The sequence below is a fragment of the Molothrus ater genome, chromosome 3 (genome assembly GCF_012460135.2).
Source record: "Molothrus ater isolate BHLD 08-10-18 breed brown headed cowbird chromosome 3, BPBGC_Mater_1.1, whole genome shotgun sequence".
In the NCBI taxonomy this organism is placed as follows: domain Eukaryota; kingdom Metazoa; phylum Chordata; class Aves; order Passeriformes; family Icteridae; genus Molothrus; species Molothrus ater.
The window spans coordinates 107,541,895-107,560,129 of record NC_050480.2 but is presented as its reverse complement, the minus strand read 5'-3'; the positions used below and the strand labels follow the sequence as shown (position 1 = coordinate 107,560,129).

Below are 18,235 nucleotides of genomic sequence, written 5' to 3'. Positions count from 1 at the left end.
ATCAACTCCCACCCAGAAACATTGTTGTACCATCTCTACAATTAAATACTCAATGAGTCTGGTCTAATATTAAGCAAAAAGAAGTCAAAGGTACCCATCTTGAAATTCCAGCAAAATCCCAGAATTTCAGCACCAGTGGAAGAACAGTATTTCAGATGGGGATTTGCAGTATCTTGCTTTTGGACAGGCATGTTGTTGTGATGGTTCTGTGACTACAGCAACTCATCAGCTTTTCAGTTAGTCACTTTTAAATTGAGCATTGAGATTCTTATTTGAAAACATTTCTACAAAGTAGAAGACATATAAAATGTATGGAAAAAATGTATTTTAACAAATATTTGCATAATTTTATTTTCCTGTTCTTTCTTTTTTATATATAATAACTTGCATTATTGTGCAAACTCTTTTTACTTCTAAAGCTTCTTGGTTGAGTTTAAGTTTAAACAAAATGGTTCTATGAAATTAAGAGAGTTTTTTTTAATATAAAGTTGTTCATTACAAAGCAGAACAGACTGAATTTGACAAGTTACTGAAAATATAATGGAATATATAGGGAGGTCTCAGCTTTTATTGTTTTAGGTTGCCAGCTTATACACATTTGGGAATTGTAAGAACTTCTTTTTTACTTTGTGGGTTCAGTGTGTATGGTAACTTTTATTTGTTTGAATATTGAGGAGCAGCTGAGTGTTTAGGCAGAAAATCCAAATCCCTTCCTCTTGATGAAAATAGTGGTAACTGCGATTTTTCCAGATTAAAACCCAGTGGTTTGTGAGTTATGTTTTTCATTTTAAGATGCATCCTGTGTAAAGTATCTGACTAATTAAATTGTGGATTTCATGCAGTGTTTGATGTTGCGTTGACTCTGAAAAGGACCAGGCAAGCTGACAACTTTTTTTTTTTTGCCAGGATGATAGGGAAGAAAGAGCTACATTTGTTAGCATAGCATGTGACTGTATAGATTGTCTGTGATCTGTGAGGCTTTGCACTGCATTAGAGGGCCTCTTAAAACTTGCCCTCACCTATAACTCTTCTCAGTGCCAGTATTCCTGAATAGGTAACTTTAATCTTTCTCACTGTGGTGTAATTTGTTTTGACCCTCACTCTCCTATCATTGTCAGGGCTTAAACTTGCTTTTAAAAAGAGTAAAATCTTCATTTGTTCTGCAAATCATGAGATTTATGATGCTATGTACTAATAGAGAAGAATCAGAAATTGCAGTTGCAGTTATGTCAAGCTTTCTAGAAAGTATATGAATTCAGAGATGAAGATTTGCTTTCATATAAATTCAGTAATTTGATAGTAAATTGTGGATATGATCAGTACAAAATGCCCTGAAATTTTTACGCTTAGTGATTGTCTTCATATGTTCATATACCTGAAGGCATTTTCTCTGCAGAGGTTGGCAATTGCTGATTGACTTCCACCTGTTGTATCCTGCAAATGCATCCAGAATCTTGAACAGCTCACAACTACATGGAGGCTACACTGTAAAATAAAATAATTTTAACAATTCCAATTTTCTGTTGAAGGTATGATCATTTTAGCTGGCAAAATGATAGATATTGTATGAATATTTGCTTTAGATCTGGTGTAGATTATTTAAAATCATTATCAGTTATGCAGTGACATCTTTATGGGTTAGATTAGATTTCCTCATGATTGATTAAGCAAATATTGTACAAAACACAACATTATAAAAGCAGCTATTCATGGTGGCTGTTCCTCACGTCTTGTTGTAGTAAATGGAGTCATAGAATAGTTTGGAATAGAGTTGGAAGGGGCCTTTCAAAGGCCATTGAGTCTGACCCACCTGCCATGGGCAGGGCCATCTTGCACTAAACCATTTTGCTCAAAGCTCCATCCAGCCTGGCCAGGACTTGCAGGGATGGCAGTACAGGAGTAGAAAGTTGTAGTCAAGCTGGGCTTAGATTGCTACATATGAGAAAGGGTGATGGCAAGGTTTTTCTAAAACTGTGCTCCTGTATGACTAAGACACTTGGAAAAGTTATCCTCTAAATCTTGTGGAATGTAGGATGGGACTTTTCCTTTGATTCTTTTAATGCATAAAGCATCTGCTGCTTGTGAGGGAAGAAGTGTATAAGCATCTTGGGGTAATACTCTGCCTGTAGGATTAGATTTGTGAACCACAGTCTTTGTATAAACAACAGGCAGCTACTTTTATCATTTTAACATTGATGAACACCAGTGATTTTTATTTACTTTACCACATCTGTGTTGCTTAACACTTAAAATGCAAAACTGAATTCATACTCTATAATGTTTCATGATAGCAGCTAAGGATATTGTTTTCAGCAGTCAGCAACTATGTGTGAGACTTGAGAAAATAAAATTTTGGCTTTTCCCTCTTGGCATTAAATTATTATAGCCAGGGGAAAAATTGTCCGTAATTTATTAATAAATAGACTACATACTTCTGTTTATTTCCACTTCTGCTACTTCAGGAGTTAAGCACTTGGGAGTTATGACTGGACTTCTGTGAATATCCAATTATTTTTAAAAACTAAACCTGGTACAAAATTGCTTTGACTAGAACAATGTTTTAGAGGGATTGGTTTTTTTTTTTCCTTTTTTTTTTTTTTTTTGTTATGTTTTGCATGTATATTTGTTCAGCATAATGTGCCAGAGTTCACTTTTCAAGTGTGGCTCTGTCTGAGGTGGATGCATCCTGCTGGCTGTGTGCCTCCCAAATTTTTTCAAATGTTCAGATATTTCATTAGCACTGATGATACCCCATAAAGGTACCCTGAGGACATAGGGAAGTGACTAGAGCAGCTAGGAAACGACTTTTGATCAGTCTTCATGAGAAAAACTGGGAAAAGACACTTTTTCCATATTTGAAGACTGTTAGCAAGAAGTAACAAGTAGTTGTGTGTCAATAGTTCTGCACTGTACTGCCCTGGAATTCCTTCTGAGCTAGAGCACCACTCTTAGGCCAAGACTCCCTGCCTGTGAGTGACAGTTGTGTTGTTGTTCTTCATTTCTTGGTTTGAGTGATTGGTTTTTTTGCCCATGAACCCCCACTGAGAAATAACATACCTCTTGATATTGAGTTGTTTCTATTTTTTAATTACCATAGTAGGATGGGAGACACTTTCTGAAAGGTAGGAAACTAAATTTGAAAGGGTCAAAACAACTTTGCCTGTCTTTGCAATGTCAGGTTCTTGCTGCCCCAGGGCTGCTTTTACAGGTACCCGAAGAAGAGAGCTACCTTAACAGAAACACATGTTCTTAAATAAGTTCTGAAGATCTGCTAGAATTTAATTTGGCCAGGGACATTAAGGGCAACAAGAGGAGCTTCTATAGGAATGTCAGGGATAAAGGAAGACTAGAAAAATTGTAAGCCCTCTCCAGAAGAAATGGGACACCTGTTTACCCAGAATGTGGGGGTATTCAGTGTCTTTTTTGCCTCAGTCTTCACCAGCAAATATTCCAGCCAGACTGCCCAAGTCCCAAAAGGGAAAAGGCAGGACTGGAGGAATAAAGAACTGCCCACTCTAGAAGATCAGATCCAAGAACACCTAAGGAATCTGAAGGTGCACAAGTCTATGGAACTGGGTAAGAGACACCCCCACATACCTTGAGAGAGTGACCTATGAAGTGGCTAAGCCACCATCCATCATATTTGAGAAGTTGTGGCAGTCCAGTGAAGTTCCTACTGAAATGCAACCCCAGTTTTTAAAAAGGGAAATCAGGAAGACCTGGGGAACTACAGACTAGTCAGTCTAACTTTAGTGCCCAACAAAGATCATGGAGCAAATTGTCCTGGAAACTATGCTAAGGGATATGGGGAATAAGGAGTTCTGCTTGATCTGCCTGGAGAAGAGAATACGCCAAACAGACCTCCCAGTACCTAAAGGTGGCCCACAAAAGAGCTGGGGAGGGGCATGTGATGATAGGAGAAAGAGAATGGCTTTAAACTGAAAGATGCATAGTTGAAATAAGTCTGGATTCCTTTACATATCTGCAGCAGAAGAAGTGGGCCATATATGTTCTTTACATATGACTGATTCCTTAAGTGGATAGAAGATTCTGGGTTGTCTGTCAAAGCACAACACTTTTTTTTGTAAGTTGGTAGTGGTTCTTGCAGCTGAAATAGTTTGAAATTTTTGATATTAAAAAAAAACTGAGTAAAAATCACCTGTTGATCTGTAAGGGTAAAGTATTGCTTTGGCTTGGCAAGATATATAAGGATATGTTGAACTCCTAAGTTTGTGCTCACTGCTTGTTGTTTTTTTTTAATTAAGGGTATATTAAAATAGTTTTTATTAAAGTGTGTTGTATTCCCATAACAGAAAATTTGGGGCTTTAAAAAAAAATTAACACTCTTGTACCATGACACTATATCTATGAATTATCTTCACAGTTTTTCTGGAGTGACAGCTTACTTGTAATTGTTAATAAACAACAACTTCCCTGCATTTCATGATATGAATGAAATGCAAGGTGTGAGGCAGGGGGAATGTGGAAATACCAGATGTTTCTTCTGGTGCAACCTTTAGTTCTGTCCTATTGTGTACCTGTCTGAAGTGCTAATACTACATATTTGCATGGTCCTTTAATTGTTTGGTTTGATTATTTTTTATTGAAACAGGCAACAACAGAGAGACCTTTTATACAGAAGCTATTTCGACCAATTGCTTCAGGAGGACAGTTGCATACTTTGGGAGACCTGCTAAAAGATGTGTGTCCTAGTGCTGTCACCACTGAAGGTACTGCAGAAATAACTTCTTGTCCAATAAGATAATTCTTTTTCTGTTGATTTATTGGGTTTTTTTGGTATAGATTTTTTTGGGGGTTGTGGTTTTTGTTTTGGTTTTTTTTTCATATGAGTATTTTGGAGGGAGAACTAAAATGTCAGTACCAGGGTTTCAGATTTCATTCATTCCTGGCTCTTTACTGTGCCCTGCATGGTTTCAAGAAGATAAGATTGACCCCTTAGTCACTCCTGAAAAGTTATTCTCTAGAAATTTTATTCTGAGATTCCTGTACTCTTTTGCTATTATGATGATCATAGTAAAAATATTCACATGTTATTTTCTGCACTTCTAAAAAAATATGAAAGTGTCAGCAGATTTTAGTCACCTTTTATTTTGTATTCCATAAACTTTTTATATGTAAAACTCCAAAACTGATAGAAATTGAAGATGTTTTCAGAATGCTTTTTTCTGTTCTTGAAGTCCAACCTTTTAAAATGAACCAGTAAGACATTTTTACAAGTATATAATAGTTTATGTATGATTATGAATTAGTATTGTGTAAGCAATCAATGTAGTGTATTATTTCATACAATAGCATTTGTTGATCTGCACTTATTCAGGAAATAGGATTTTTTGGATGTAATTTTAGTCTCAAAGCTTACAAGTATTGTAACTGTGATATATGTTTTAGGAGGGATAAGTGTAACAATTATGTACTCTGCAAATTAAGATCAAAGTTACTTAATGCAAAAGGTTTTTAATTTCTTTTTGCTGTTGTCTTACCAGTACCTGTAAATGAGGAACTTAAGAGAAATGTGTGATAAACTAGAGAAGATCTTGGCACAGAATTTACTGGTGTAGTATCAGCATCTTTTAACAGCAAAGCACTGAATTGGAAATCAATATAAAGTTCTGCAATATTTTGTTGTACACAGAAGTTGCTTGATTCAAAATTAAACAGTTGTCACAGATTTCTCCCAGTATCAGGATCTTAGAAATACACTGAAATGTCAAAGTACTTTTTTTACCCTTGTTTAATACTTGTTAACACATGAGAACAGTTTCCAAAAAGAACAGAAGGTAAGAAAAGTATGGAGTATTGCTAAGCATGTGTCCATTTTTCATAAAGCTCTTTTAAATTTTGGAGCATTATTTTAAGTAGTGCTTTCCACTAACTGTCCAAAAGATAAAGGGAGATACCAATAGATACATGAGTGTTAGCACCAGCAAGTTTAACCATCTTTAAGTACTTAACTGTCAGTATCATACACACCCTACTGAAAAGGTACAGAGGGAATTTAAAACAATCATTGAGAAGGATGGATGCATTTTAACTTGAAAGGCAGTCGAGCACAAATGAAATGAAAGAAACTCATAAGCAGTTATGGACAAGTTATTCCAGGATTTAAGGGATGACAATTTTTATGTAGATTTGCCAAAGCTGCAGCTGGTGAATGTGGTAGTTAACTGCCCTTATTGAAGTGTGAATGTAATACAGTTCTATCTGAATACCATTGATGATGCTTCCCATCAGTAGGCCTTCTTTTCAGATGTTGACAAAAGCACCAATCTCGGACAGCAGAACAGAAATGTGTTGTGCTAATTGCTTGCTTTGTTTTTGTTAAAAGCTAAAAAAGCCTACATTTATTCAATCTGGACAAAAAAAAAGTTGGAAAAAGAGAAATTGAAGTAGGTACTGTTCTTACACATAAAAGGAGGGATGTGAAATTCAGTGGGTTTTAGAGTGTTGGAATAGTCTTGTCTGTTCCTGTATACATCTGCTTGAATTTGGCCCAATTTTTACTGAACAACTTGCAAACTCCAGAGTTTAATAGATCTGGTCCCTCAGATGGCTGTGAGCTCTCCAGAACTCAGCACATTTTCTCCTATAACACAGTTGGTGTTGTAGTGTCATTCAGTTGTTCTGTGTTGTGAGTGTTCTCCCCTTCTGGAGAGCTGGGGAAGCTGTCTGAGCTCAATGCAGAAAACAACGTGGGCTTCTCAGGAGATGTGGGGGTAGACTGATACACAGAGCCAGTGGAGGGGGGGTAAGAGTCTAAGCAAGTAATTTGGAAGAAAATGACGGATCTGGGAATCATTAAATGTGATTGGGAGAGTGACTATAAACAGTGTGGCAGAAAGAAAGAGATCGGGGAAAAAGCCAAAACTGACATAATAAATGTGAACACCTGGACAGAGTAAGTGGGGTAGGAGATGATAAAAGGATGAGAGAGAAAAGAAGCATGTTGCTTGTGGAGCATGCACAGAGCTTGTGCAAGGCATCTGTGAAAGAATGGTGAGTAGATATCCTGCTGGCCAGGTGATTCAGAGAAGGGATCTGGAGAAGCAAATTGAATCAGAAGTTGAAAAGAAGGGTAGGTTGTGCTGGCAGAATGACAAGCTGCAGGTGAAGAGGTGGTCAGGTGGAGCTGGGGATTGTCAGATAAAGGACTTGAGGAAAGCTTGTTCAAGGTTTGCTGTACTGCAGACAGGAATACAAAGCAGAAATTTAGGCATGGCAACATGGAAAGAAAAAAAGGAAGAAGCAGAATTAGAACAAAACAGAGGGATGATCAAGAAAGGTTCAGGCATAAAGGAAAGTGACCTGGAAAGATGGATGCCCATGACAGATGTGATCCTTACTGCTAAGGATCATGGACAGGGAAGGACAGTGCTGGTTTAGGCTTGACTGGTAGAGATCATCATACTCTGTTCCCTGATTAGTCAATTTAGCCAATAAGTGAATTTAATTATTCTCTTACTTGACTAAATCCACTCATTCATTATTCAAATGTAATGTGCACTATATTAAGTGTTCATGCTCTAATACAGCTTTGAGCTATTAAAAAGCCAAGTAATTCACCAGACTGTTTAGTGCCATTTTTGAGTTTTGCCTGTAGAAATGTTAGCAGCCATAATGAGGAAGAGCATCACCCTTTTCCACCAAGTAGACTAAACTCCTGAGGCTGCAGAACCACAGCACATCTGTGCTATTGAAGTCTTCATGAAACTCATTCAGTAAAATAATTTTCTCTCTGATGCTGGATCACTGAGAATTTAACAAATTTCCTATGTCAACAGATGTTCCACTAGTTCAAAATACAGAGGAGATACGGTATAGGAGAATTTAATTTACAAGCATGTTTTGAAAACCTGGGATACCACACCTAAAGGTTTTACTTCTGAAGCAGTTGCATCCATTTGAAGTTGAATATTTGAAGTTCAGAAGGTGTCAGAGCTGTAGACTGGCTGTACAATCATAATTTCCTTACATACTTACCATTCAGCTTATAATCTCTCTGTGCCTCTCATCTCTGTCTTCTGTGAGACTATTGTCTTTGTGCCCAGGCTGGGTGTGTTTTAGTGTCAGGTGTGTGGAGTGAAAAATCACAGTCCTGATTCTTGAAGGGATAAATCAAGAATGAATGTGCTTCAAGAAATATTATAATTTAGGCGGCTCAGTACTGCCTTTGGGAACAGAATTTAATTCTTTTTTCCATGGAGAATTCATTCATATGTAATCACAGGCAAGCTGAGGATTACAAATCCACACATTTTGTAGAGAGGAGCATTCAGAAAAATCCAGTGATCAGCATGAGTGTTCTGCTGAACAGTTTGCTTGCTTGTGCTTGAAATCAATGAGAACTCCGGGCCTTTGAGTGTGCAAACCCTAGACACTTTCTGAAGTAAAGTTTAGGCCTCTTATAACTATTCTTTTGTCCCACCCTCCAAAAAACTTATATTTCTGCCTATAAAATTGCTTTGACTTCAATTTGTGATCTCTAAAATGATGATAATTCAGGAAACTATTGTTAAAATGGTTTCTAAAGGAAAAATAGATTGTAGTCAGACATTAAAAATTGTCCTCTTTGGACTTAGTGTCTTCTAATATATTTCTTATAAACTTGTATATTTTGTCTTAATCTACACTTTATTCTGGTGGAGGCATTAAAATAATATTGTAACAAACCAGAATACATTATCAAAGGTTTATTAGAAAATAATTAAAAACTTTTTCATGTCTGGATTTTCAGACTAGGCAGTTATCCAAGCTTAGATTTACTTAATTTTTCTGAACAGATGAAAATAAAAGTAGTATCTCATCAAAAGTATGCTTAAAGGTGTAATAGATACTGGAGAAGCAAGTTTTTAAAATCTTTTTACTCTTCTTTTCAAAGCCATTTAGATAATTTTCCCATTAACCTCCCTCTATAGTGAATTGACTCTCTGGTGACATTAACTGCATCTTTTCTTCAGTGCAACACAATCAATATGATTTTTTTCTTTCTGTTTTTCTCCATCTGTTGACTTTTTTTCCCCCTTTTCCTCTATGGTTTTCTCTTTTCCAATGACTTTTCATTCAACTGGAAGCTTCACGGTGATTGTGGTGGTCGCTTGTCTGTGGTGACATCCGTAGCTGAGCTTTGTGCCGTGGGAACACAGGGAATATATGGTTTTCAGACTCAGCATTTGTAGCTGTATACTGAGCTGTTCCTGCTGCCAGATTCTTAGGGACCACCACAAGAAGAGGGGAGGGAAGGGTTTCAAGAACCACCCACAGTGTCTATATGCCTTTGCTTTAGGAAGCATGGATATAATTAAGTCTTCCTTTTAACTGTGCTGAGAAAAATGTTTCAATGAAAAAATGTATTTGTAGATCTATATATGTGGATTGAATATATGCATTGGTTACCAACTGTTGAGAACACGGTGTAAAGAGCACTGTCAAAAGAACAGGTTGAATAATGACATTAAAAGATTGATAGTGAAAATGGTCTTTGTAAAATGCTGTGTCAATATTATTTTGGATTGTTATAGACTGCGGGTAACTGTTTAGAATACTGTATTTTATTTAAATTAGCTTATGAAACTATTTATTCAAGGCTTTTATTGTTCGTTGAAGTGCTGTAAAAAATCAAAACTTCGAACTGTTATTATCCCAACCCATACTTTTCTGTCTCTCCTCAAACTGGTCCTTTATTCAATTTTATATATACACATAATCATATTTTTAAAAAAATATATATGTGTGTCTGTAAATTTTTTTTCTGCTTAATAAATTCTGTACAGTGCTTATCTTTCTGGGTTGCTAAATAGTTTCATCTGCTTAAGCTGTTAATCAGAGAAAAACTGGTTGATAAAAGACTTTTATGGGCATTTTTATACTAAAAGCAAAGAGTGGCTTTTGTTTAGAGTCCATCCTCTAACTCTTCAGATTTCAAGGAGCATCAGGTTTACCTTCTCTTGTCCTCAGTCACTGCAGTGGAGTTGGAGCAGTGGGCACAGTAGTTGGGAACCCGTTTGTCAAAATATGTATCAGGCATTTCAAACATTAGTAGTAATGGGCAGAAAGTGTGAAGAAAAACAGTAGAATTAGAACAAGCACTAAGAAGCCAGTGCAGTTCTTAAAACTATTGGCAATTACATTAATTATCTTGACTGTAAAGGATACCCTGTTTTTCTAAAGCAACATGAGAATGCCTGTCTTTGTTAGTAGCAAACATAGAATGATTTGGTTTGGAAGGGATCTTAAAACTCATCTAGTTCCATCTCCTCTAGTTCCATCTCCACTGCCATGGGCAGGGACACCTTCCCCTATCCCAGGTTGCTCAAGGCCCCATCCAGCCTGGCTTGGAACACTTCCAGGGATGGGGCAGCCACAGCTTCTCTGCACAACCTGTTCCACTGTCTCGCCACCTGCTGAGTAAGGACTTAATTCCTAATATCAAATTTAAACCTGCCCTCTTTCAGTTTAAAGCCATTTCCCTTTTTCCTATCACTTTCTCTCCAGCTCTCTTGTAGGCCTTCTTTAGGTAGTGGAAACATTTAAGAATTCTAAGAGTAATGAAATGTTCAGAGAACCTTCAAGGAAGACGCGCTTATTTTCACTTTGTATTACTGCTCCTGCAGTACTGTGCAGTACTTTCTTCCAGAAGGCTAGGTTAGAATTGATCTAATATAACCCTCTCTAAGTTTGTGTCTTTTGTGTCTAAGTATTTAGACAGCAAGTGTGTTAAATCATCTGTTTTCTCATTAGCTGAATATTTATTCTTTTTACATGGTTCCTATTTAGCTGCTTCATAGGCAGTGGTTGTGGTTATGTGGCAACAGAAACAGTAAGACCAGGTCACTACCTTCCACTGAACATTGATACATTTCATATGTTTCAGGTTTTTTTTCTTTATTCTGGTCTTCCTGTGTTGACATAAAGTTTGAGAAGCAGTGAAATCCTTCTTGTCATGTTTAATAAATATTAAAATCAGTATTTTCAAACTAATCCAATAATCACTTCTGCTGTATTGTAGCCTGCTGTAATCTTTCTTTAAGACATGTTATATTTTTGTGTTTAGTTACTGAACTGTATTTTGTCAGTTACACAGCAGTTCATAAATTAAAGTCACCTCAGTCTGAAATTTTACTATGGATAAACCTATATTGTGTATTAATATATTTTTATTTACTGTATTTCCATAATTATTGTTTAATTTAGTTTGTCTAAAGACTGCATACAATTGAAATCAAATTTGGGAGTTGTGTAGTAATATAGATGTACTTAGCTTGCTATTCAGGACTACCATTCCTGACTGTCTAGAGTTTTTGGAAATCCTTCCTGGAAGATGGACAATTTCATTTCAGTTTTCAGTCTTTTAAAGTAAAACAGCAAGTTCTGTTTGAATATATTAAACTATCTAAATAGAAACTATTAAATATAAAATAAACTATTAAATACAAATATAAACTATTAAATATATATTCTGTTTGAATATAGTAAACTGTGTTTAGTTTTCAGTTGTGATTACCCTCTGTTGGAGGAGCATGTATGTATCTGTTTTATGTTTGCTTCTCCCTAGTTGTTCATACTCCAATCTGAGGCAAGCTGGTCACTTAGGGTTTTGGGCAGTGTCTCATTATATTTGATCCTGATAGCAGCATCAGGAAAGAGGGGGACTTATTTTTCAGTTCTCTTTTCAACTTGCATTGACCTATCTTATTTTCTGTTCTGTCAATGTCTCTTCTTTTTCCTGCTCATGTTCCTTCATCATCTGTTCCAGTAATAGCTCTTGTTGTCCTTTGTTACTCTTGTAGTATCTGCTTTTGCATCCTCTAAAGCTAACTCTCCTTTGACTAAGCTCACGGTAATTTATATAACTAATTTTGCAGAGTTTCAGATCTTAGCTGATTTCCTTAAGGGATAGATCTAGTTCTCTGGGGTAGTAATTAGTCAGCAATCACTTCTACTCTGTTAGTTTTTTCTTTCTGTCTTTTTGTCCTGTGGTGTTCTATTATCTAGACATCAATTTTCTAGAGTTTACTAGCAAATTTCTGTATCACTGGATACAAAAATCTAAAATATTTGGACACCTAGGGACTGTGCCGCTCTATCAGCATTCTTCCTTTTCCCAGTTTCTCTTGCTTTTCATTTGTCCTCCAAGATGACCAATGTCCTGGTTAGTTACTCAAGGAAGTCAGAATAAAGTTGTCCAGTGTTGCCCTTCTCATTCACAGTTTTACACTCTTGAAATTTTACATATATTCTTTCCAGCCAACAGTCCAAAATCCTTCAGCTTTGCTTCTCATAGACTGTGCATCATGTAGTTTTGAATCTAGGCTCATGACAGATGGCTTTTTTATTTTAATATGAAACACCCATTCATGAGTGTTTAGAATCAGGGTTAGGATCAGATTATTCTGATTATTCATGCTGCAGCCTATAAATTCATCGTCTGATCTTTTTTCCTATGCTTGTGGATGCCACTTGCACAGACAAAAGTTGGTTCTTTAATTGGACAGTTGTTGTGTGGTGAATTGCAATTGTCTGCAGTAGTTGCAGTTCCAGAAAATTAGGCAGTCATTTAAATAACTTCAGAGTTATTGCTGGTTGTGGGAAGGTTTGTGGATTATGCAGGAACAGGCTAAGATAGAGCTTGATATTGCTTGTGGTCTCTTAGACTGTGTTGTTGTAGTTTCTATGCAAGTAAGGAAGAGAAGATGTTAAGATCATGCCTGCAACTATAGCATGAGGTCTCACACCTGATATGATAGAACACGTTACTTATGGGGATTCTTTCTCAAACTGGTGAATGACAAAGTTATCTGTCCCTGAAGGAGATAATACCATGGCTACTCTTCCCCTACTGTCTAAAATTCTCAGTTTTACTCACATTAGGTGGATTACACCACCTGCTTACAGCAACAGTTGTTTATGACAGATAATTAAATTAAGTGTTATCTATCTGTTGCTTCAAGGAAGTCATGCTGTGTCTCCCCATGATTTTCTGTATTTAGTGATAGCGTTCCTGTTGCCAATTAAAGGGTCTTTGTTTCCAGAAGTAATACCATTTCTGAATGTGTTTATCAAATTGGAAAAAAAAAAGTGAATAATTCACAACTATTGGAAAAAAATAGTTTGGTTAGTGCACATTTATGAAGTTCCTGTAAATGAACATCCTAATACTGTAAACAGTTCATTTAGAAATAGTGACTCATCTTATTAGGAGAAAGGGAGGAACACAGTATGATCTTACATAACTACAAAGCAGCAAGAGGAAACAGTGTTGAGTTCAACAGAATGCTTTGAAGAGGCAAAGGGTTAAAATGATAGAAAACAGAGGTCTGGGGGGGAAAGACTTTTCCTCTTCCCCACCAGAAATTTAAGACATTGGGCATAATGCAAAGATAAAAATGGTGTAATGCAAAAGAAAGCAGTTTTCTTGCACTGCTATCATGTCTAAACAATTCTGGATACAATTTTAATTTGCAAGTGTTGTTGAAGTCTTCATAAAACTTGTTTTGATTTTTGTCTCATGCTTCCTTGAAGGCTCAAATGGTAAACATTTGGACATAATGACGCAAACAGTAGGCTATCAATCATTCCCAGTTTTCACAGCATTGTTGTTCATTCAGAAAAGCTGCATGAACTGACCTCTTTCTAAAGCAGTGTCATTAGTTCTTTCAGAAATAAAACAAGGATCAAAAAGGCTTTCAGGATTTTTCTCTTAAGACTTGCTGTACTGAATGATTTTGGAAAATTAGGGATCAACTGTTTTCAATTAACTCTCAGCTTTTTTCAATGTATAATGTATGAGAGACTACATATTAATTGTTTTTGTTCTCTCTGTTTTTTAAGCATTGACTTCCAGTAAATTAGTTAAACAGAAAATTGAATTTAGATTAGATTTGCCATGTAGACTCCTAATTTTGAATTTTGATACAAATGAGAAATTGTGCAACAGAAGGAGGTAAATTTATGCAGTGTGAATGCCTTTGGATAGACATGAAATATGACTGGGCTTGCTCTGCCTGAGGTCAGAATTAGCTTGACGTGGGGCTTACTGTGGGAATTGGAGCAGCACAGCACTGTCCCATTCCTTGCTGCTCCTGTGGTGAGCAAACTGAGGGAGTCTTTGCTCCCTATGTCTGACTAGTAAGTCTGATTGCATATGCTGTCTCAGACTGGTCTGCTTTTCAATGTTGTGGAGGTAAAGTGTTGAAATACTTTCCCAGGCCACCTAAATTAAAAATATAACAAGCCCTGGGCAGTTCTAGACACTTTATTAGCCACACTTTCATCCCACGTGGCTATGAGAGTGTTGTGAAGGGTTAGCGGTCTTGTAGAGAGTGGGTGTACTAGAAGATGGTTAAAAGCTGGCTAGTGGTATGAGTTCAGGCCACTGGCTGCTCTGCTGTGGGAGTCATCCTCTGGCCACAGCTGATCTTCAGACACTGCCTGAGCTATTCCGCCCTCCTCGCGGCCTTGTCTCAGTGGTGCTTTCCATGTTGGAGGAGGTCATCCTGTACTTCTCCTTTCTGGTGTGACTCATTATTTGTGCCTCTTGTCTTTTCCTAACTAGGCCATCTGCTTGGATTATCCTTCTGCCTCTGACTTGCATCTTACTGCTGACTTCTTGATTTTTGTTGTTTTTTTTTACACCCACAAACACCTACCTGCCCCAGTTGCCTTTTTTTAAGTTGAAGTGGAAACTTTTTTTCTGTGTTCAAGTTGCATACCTTTTGATTTAGTAGTCCTTTTTAATCAAAAGGGGTGGAAGTCCCGAGGTTGGCTTGAAATTATGGAATTAATAGTCATGGCTACACAATTAATTAATATAGATTTAATTTGTCACGACCACATGGAAAGGTGCAGATAATCTGAGAATAATGTGGCAGTTGTGCTTCTTGTTAGCTATCTTCATTTCTAAACAAACTCTTTACATAATCAGAGAGGGCTTCTGTTGTGTGCAGGATGTTCTGGCTCACTTGCTCCTAAAAGGAAACATAGTGGGTATGTGGGGCTGCTGGTGATCTTTCTGCATACAATTTCCTGGGAAACACTGAACATAGCTTGGTTTTCAGGGTTTCTCTAACTTAACCTCAATCGACTCTACAAGGATTATCCATCTGGTAGCTTATGAGTGCTTTCCTCCTTTCCTGTTGGCAAATGGGATGAAATTCAGTAAGTCCAAATGCCAAGATTCTGCACCTAGGACAGAGTAGCGTGGAGCACAGATATTACCTGGGAGAGGAGTGGCTGGAGAGCAGACCTGCAGAAAAGGGTCTGGGGGTGCTGGCCAGTGGCAGTCTCAGTGTGAGGCAGCTGTGTGTCCTGGCAGCCAGGAGAGCAGACCACACCCTGGGGTGCATCAAGCACAGCACAGCCAGTAAGAAGAGGTGATTATCCCACTGTATCCAGCATCGGTGCAGTCTCACCTGGAGTGCTGTGTGCACTTCTGGGTCCCACAGTGTAAGGCTGTTAAGGCACTCAAGTGCCTCCAGAGGGGAGCAACAAAGCTGGTGATGGGGCTGGAAGCATGTCCTGTGAGGAGCAGCTTCCTGAGGAAGGGAAGTGGAGAGGGAGGCACTAAGTTCTTCCCCGGGTATCCAGTGATAGGACATGTGGGAATAGCTCAAAGCTGCACTGGGGAGGTTTGGACTGACCTTGTGAAGCATTTCTTTACCATGAGTGTGGTCAAACAGCAGAACAGTTTTCTAGAGAGGTTGGGAGATGCTCCAAGCCTGTCAGTGTTTAAGAGGCATTTGCACAATGCCCTTAATAATGTGCTCTAACTTTTGGCCAGCCCCAGATTTCTCAGGCAGTGGGTGAGATGATCATTGTAGGTCCCTTCCAGCTGCCACAGTCTGTGCTAGCCTGCTCTCTGCCCCTGTGTCCAGCAACTTTGCTAACATCACAAGAGTAATGTGCTGTTTCTTTGTCACTTAGAAGTGGTTTCTGGGCATGCCCAGGCACGCACATTCAGAATGGTAAACTGTAGGAAGAGGTACAGCAAATAGGGAAATAATCCCGTTTCTCAGACAAGCCTTTGGAAATTTGTTCAGCTTCAGCTAAATTTGTTCTGCCGGCCACCCAATAAGTTTTATTAGTATCAGACTCCAGACTATTCTCTTTAAATTAGTCAAAAGGCCAATGACTTTATTCAGACACAAGAAGAAGTTTTTTAAGTCTGTCATTAACAGTAGTAGTATGAAATGGAGAAAGTAAAATCCTCGACAGAGCAAAAGAACTTCTTCAAAATTTAGTTTATTCGGTTTGAAAATCACAAGCCAGCATTTCTAGAATGCTTTCCAGAAAAGAGGTGAGGTTTTTCATCCTAGAATAATAGTCTGCTCTTCCCAGGAACATCAGTGTCCCACCACCAATTTCCTGACTGAGTGCTATATAGATTTGGAAATCTAGGCAGTTAGGAAAATATTGTGGAAAAATACTGACAGAAAACCTGCCTGATTTCTAATCATCTGCTATGTATGTGAGTTTTAGGAGAACTCTTGGGATCAAAGCATCTTGACAGTGTGTTTTGGTTGTGTTGAATTTTCAGTTTTAAAATGAGTATTTTTTGTGTTTTAGGAGGAGACCGCAGGTTCCTTACGCACTGTACACGTTGCAGTGCGTTCCCACAGAATTTATCACTTAGATAAAAGATGAGTGAAGAGAGACAAAAAAGGAGGAGAAATTAAGAGGCACAGAGGGGTGATGTGGCTTGTACCTGGTCACACTGAGGTCAGTAGCAGAGTTAAGAATTGGATTTTTTTGAGTCATGATCTGAATGAGTCTGTCATACTCCAGAGGCCACAGAAGGTCACTCAGTATGAGTGAGGCATCAAAAACTTCACAGTAAGAAACCCAAACCAAACTTTTGGTTTTTCATATATCCTTGCTCGCAGAAATAAGCATGTCAGCAACAGCTGAGGTACACGAAGTACATAGATTTACAGGCTATTTCTTATGGTTAGTGTCACAGAAAATGTGACAATGCCTTTAGTGGTATAATTAGTTCAAGAGTAACTGGAGATTTGGGTCTACCAAAACTTTAAGGAGACAGTAATAACTTCTGTGAAGATCCACAATGTGAAGTTCTCAACCAGGACACTGCAGCCCACAAACATTTAAATTATTTGCTGTCAGTGTTTTTATTTATACTAGTTAACAGAAGTGGGCTAGAACATGTGTTGTTTGTGCTGTATGACTGTTAGCAGTTCTTGGGCATAATTTTGGTCAAGGCATATTAATATTATCCCAGAAAATTTGAGCAGGGCTCATGGATTAACAGTTTGGGGTCTGTTCTCAATAGGCAGTAGAGAGGGGCAGATAATTTAGCTGAATAGGCATGAGCTGTTCTCTGGCATTTGCCCTGAAGTTCAAATAGTGGGTTCTGGCCCATTTTGAAAATTATATTTATATATATCTTTATATATTTTATATACCTTTATATATATATATACACACCTTTTTATATATATATATATACCTTTTTATATATATATATACACCTATATAATTTTTATATATATATACACCTATATATATTTTATATATATATATACCTATATATATTTTTTTATATATATATACACACCTTTAAATTAGATGTATGTACTGTGTCTTTGGGGGTTGGCTGAGTGAAATCATTCCCATCTTCCTTGAATCTCTCTTGTAGTCTGGTTCTGTTTTGTCTTGATGCATCTAGGTTGCATCAAAATGTAACTTAGGATGCACCTGATTTTTCCAGGAGATAAACTTATAGGGCTGGAAAAAATAGAACTGCAAAACTAAAGGACCTACAAAAAATAATTAGGAGGAAAATAGCAGTTTTACCAGTACTGTAAAGGAGAATAATCCATTGTGTCCTACTCTCTTCTTTAAGGATTCAGCAGCACTTGCTAACAGTAGTTGTCCCCTGCTTGAATACCCCATTTTAATCAGAGATTTTAGTAACTTCACAATCAGTGGATAAACAGTGGATAACTTTATTTTTACTTTGCACCTGTAGCCATTTGGAGAATATCTGTTAAAAAACAGAGGTAAAACCATTCCTTATGTTGAAGCCAAAGTCTTTTGCAGTGGTTTGGCTTGTGCACAGGAGGTGCTACAGTCAGTGAAGATTTGAATGCACTTGTGCTGCTTATCCTTTTTCCAGGTGGCATCATCACCACATTTACAATGGCAAAATGCAGCAGGTCTCTACACTTTGGCAAACTTCACGAGTATCTTTGTGCAAGCTGTC

The 18,235-nt window shown here is 37.5% G+C and overlaps 1 protein-coding gene across 2 annotated transcripts in view; it reads left to right on the top strand.

The window, feature by feature from the left end:
• The window catches only part of ATG5 (autophagy related 5), a 101,222-nt gene that overhangs the window by 41,982 nt on the left and 41,005 nt on the right, over positions 1–18,235 (top strand). For both annotated transcript variants that reach the window (XM_036379469.1, XM_036379467.1), the window contains exon 7: positions 4,613–4,730. In XM_036379469.1, coding sequence (XP_036235362.1) covers positions 4,613–4,730 — 118 coding nt within the window. The remainder of the gene's footprint in view (positions 1–4,612; positions 4,731–18,235) is intronic.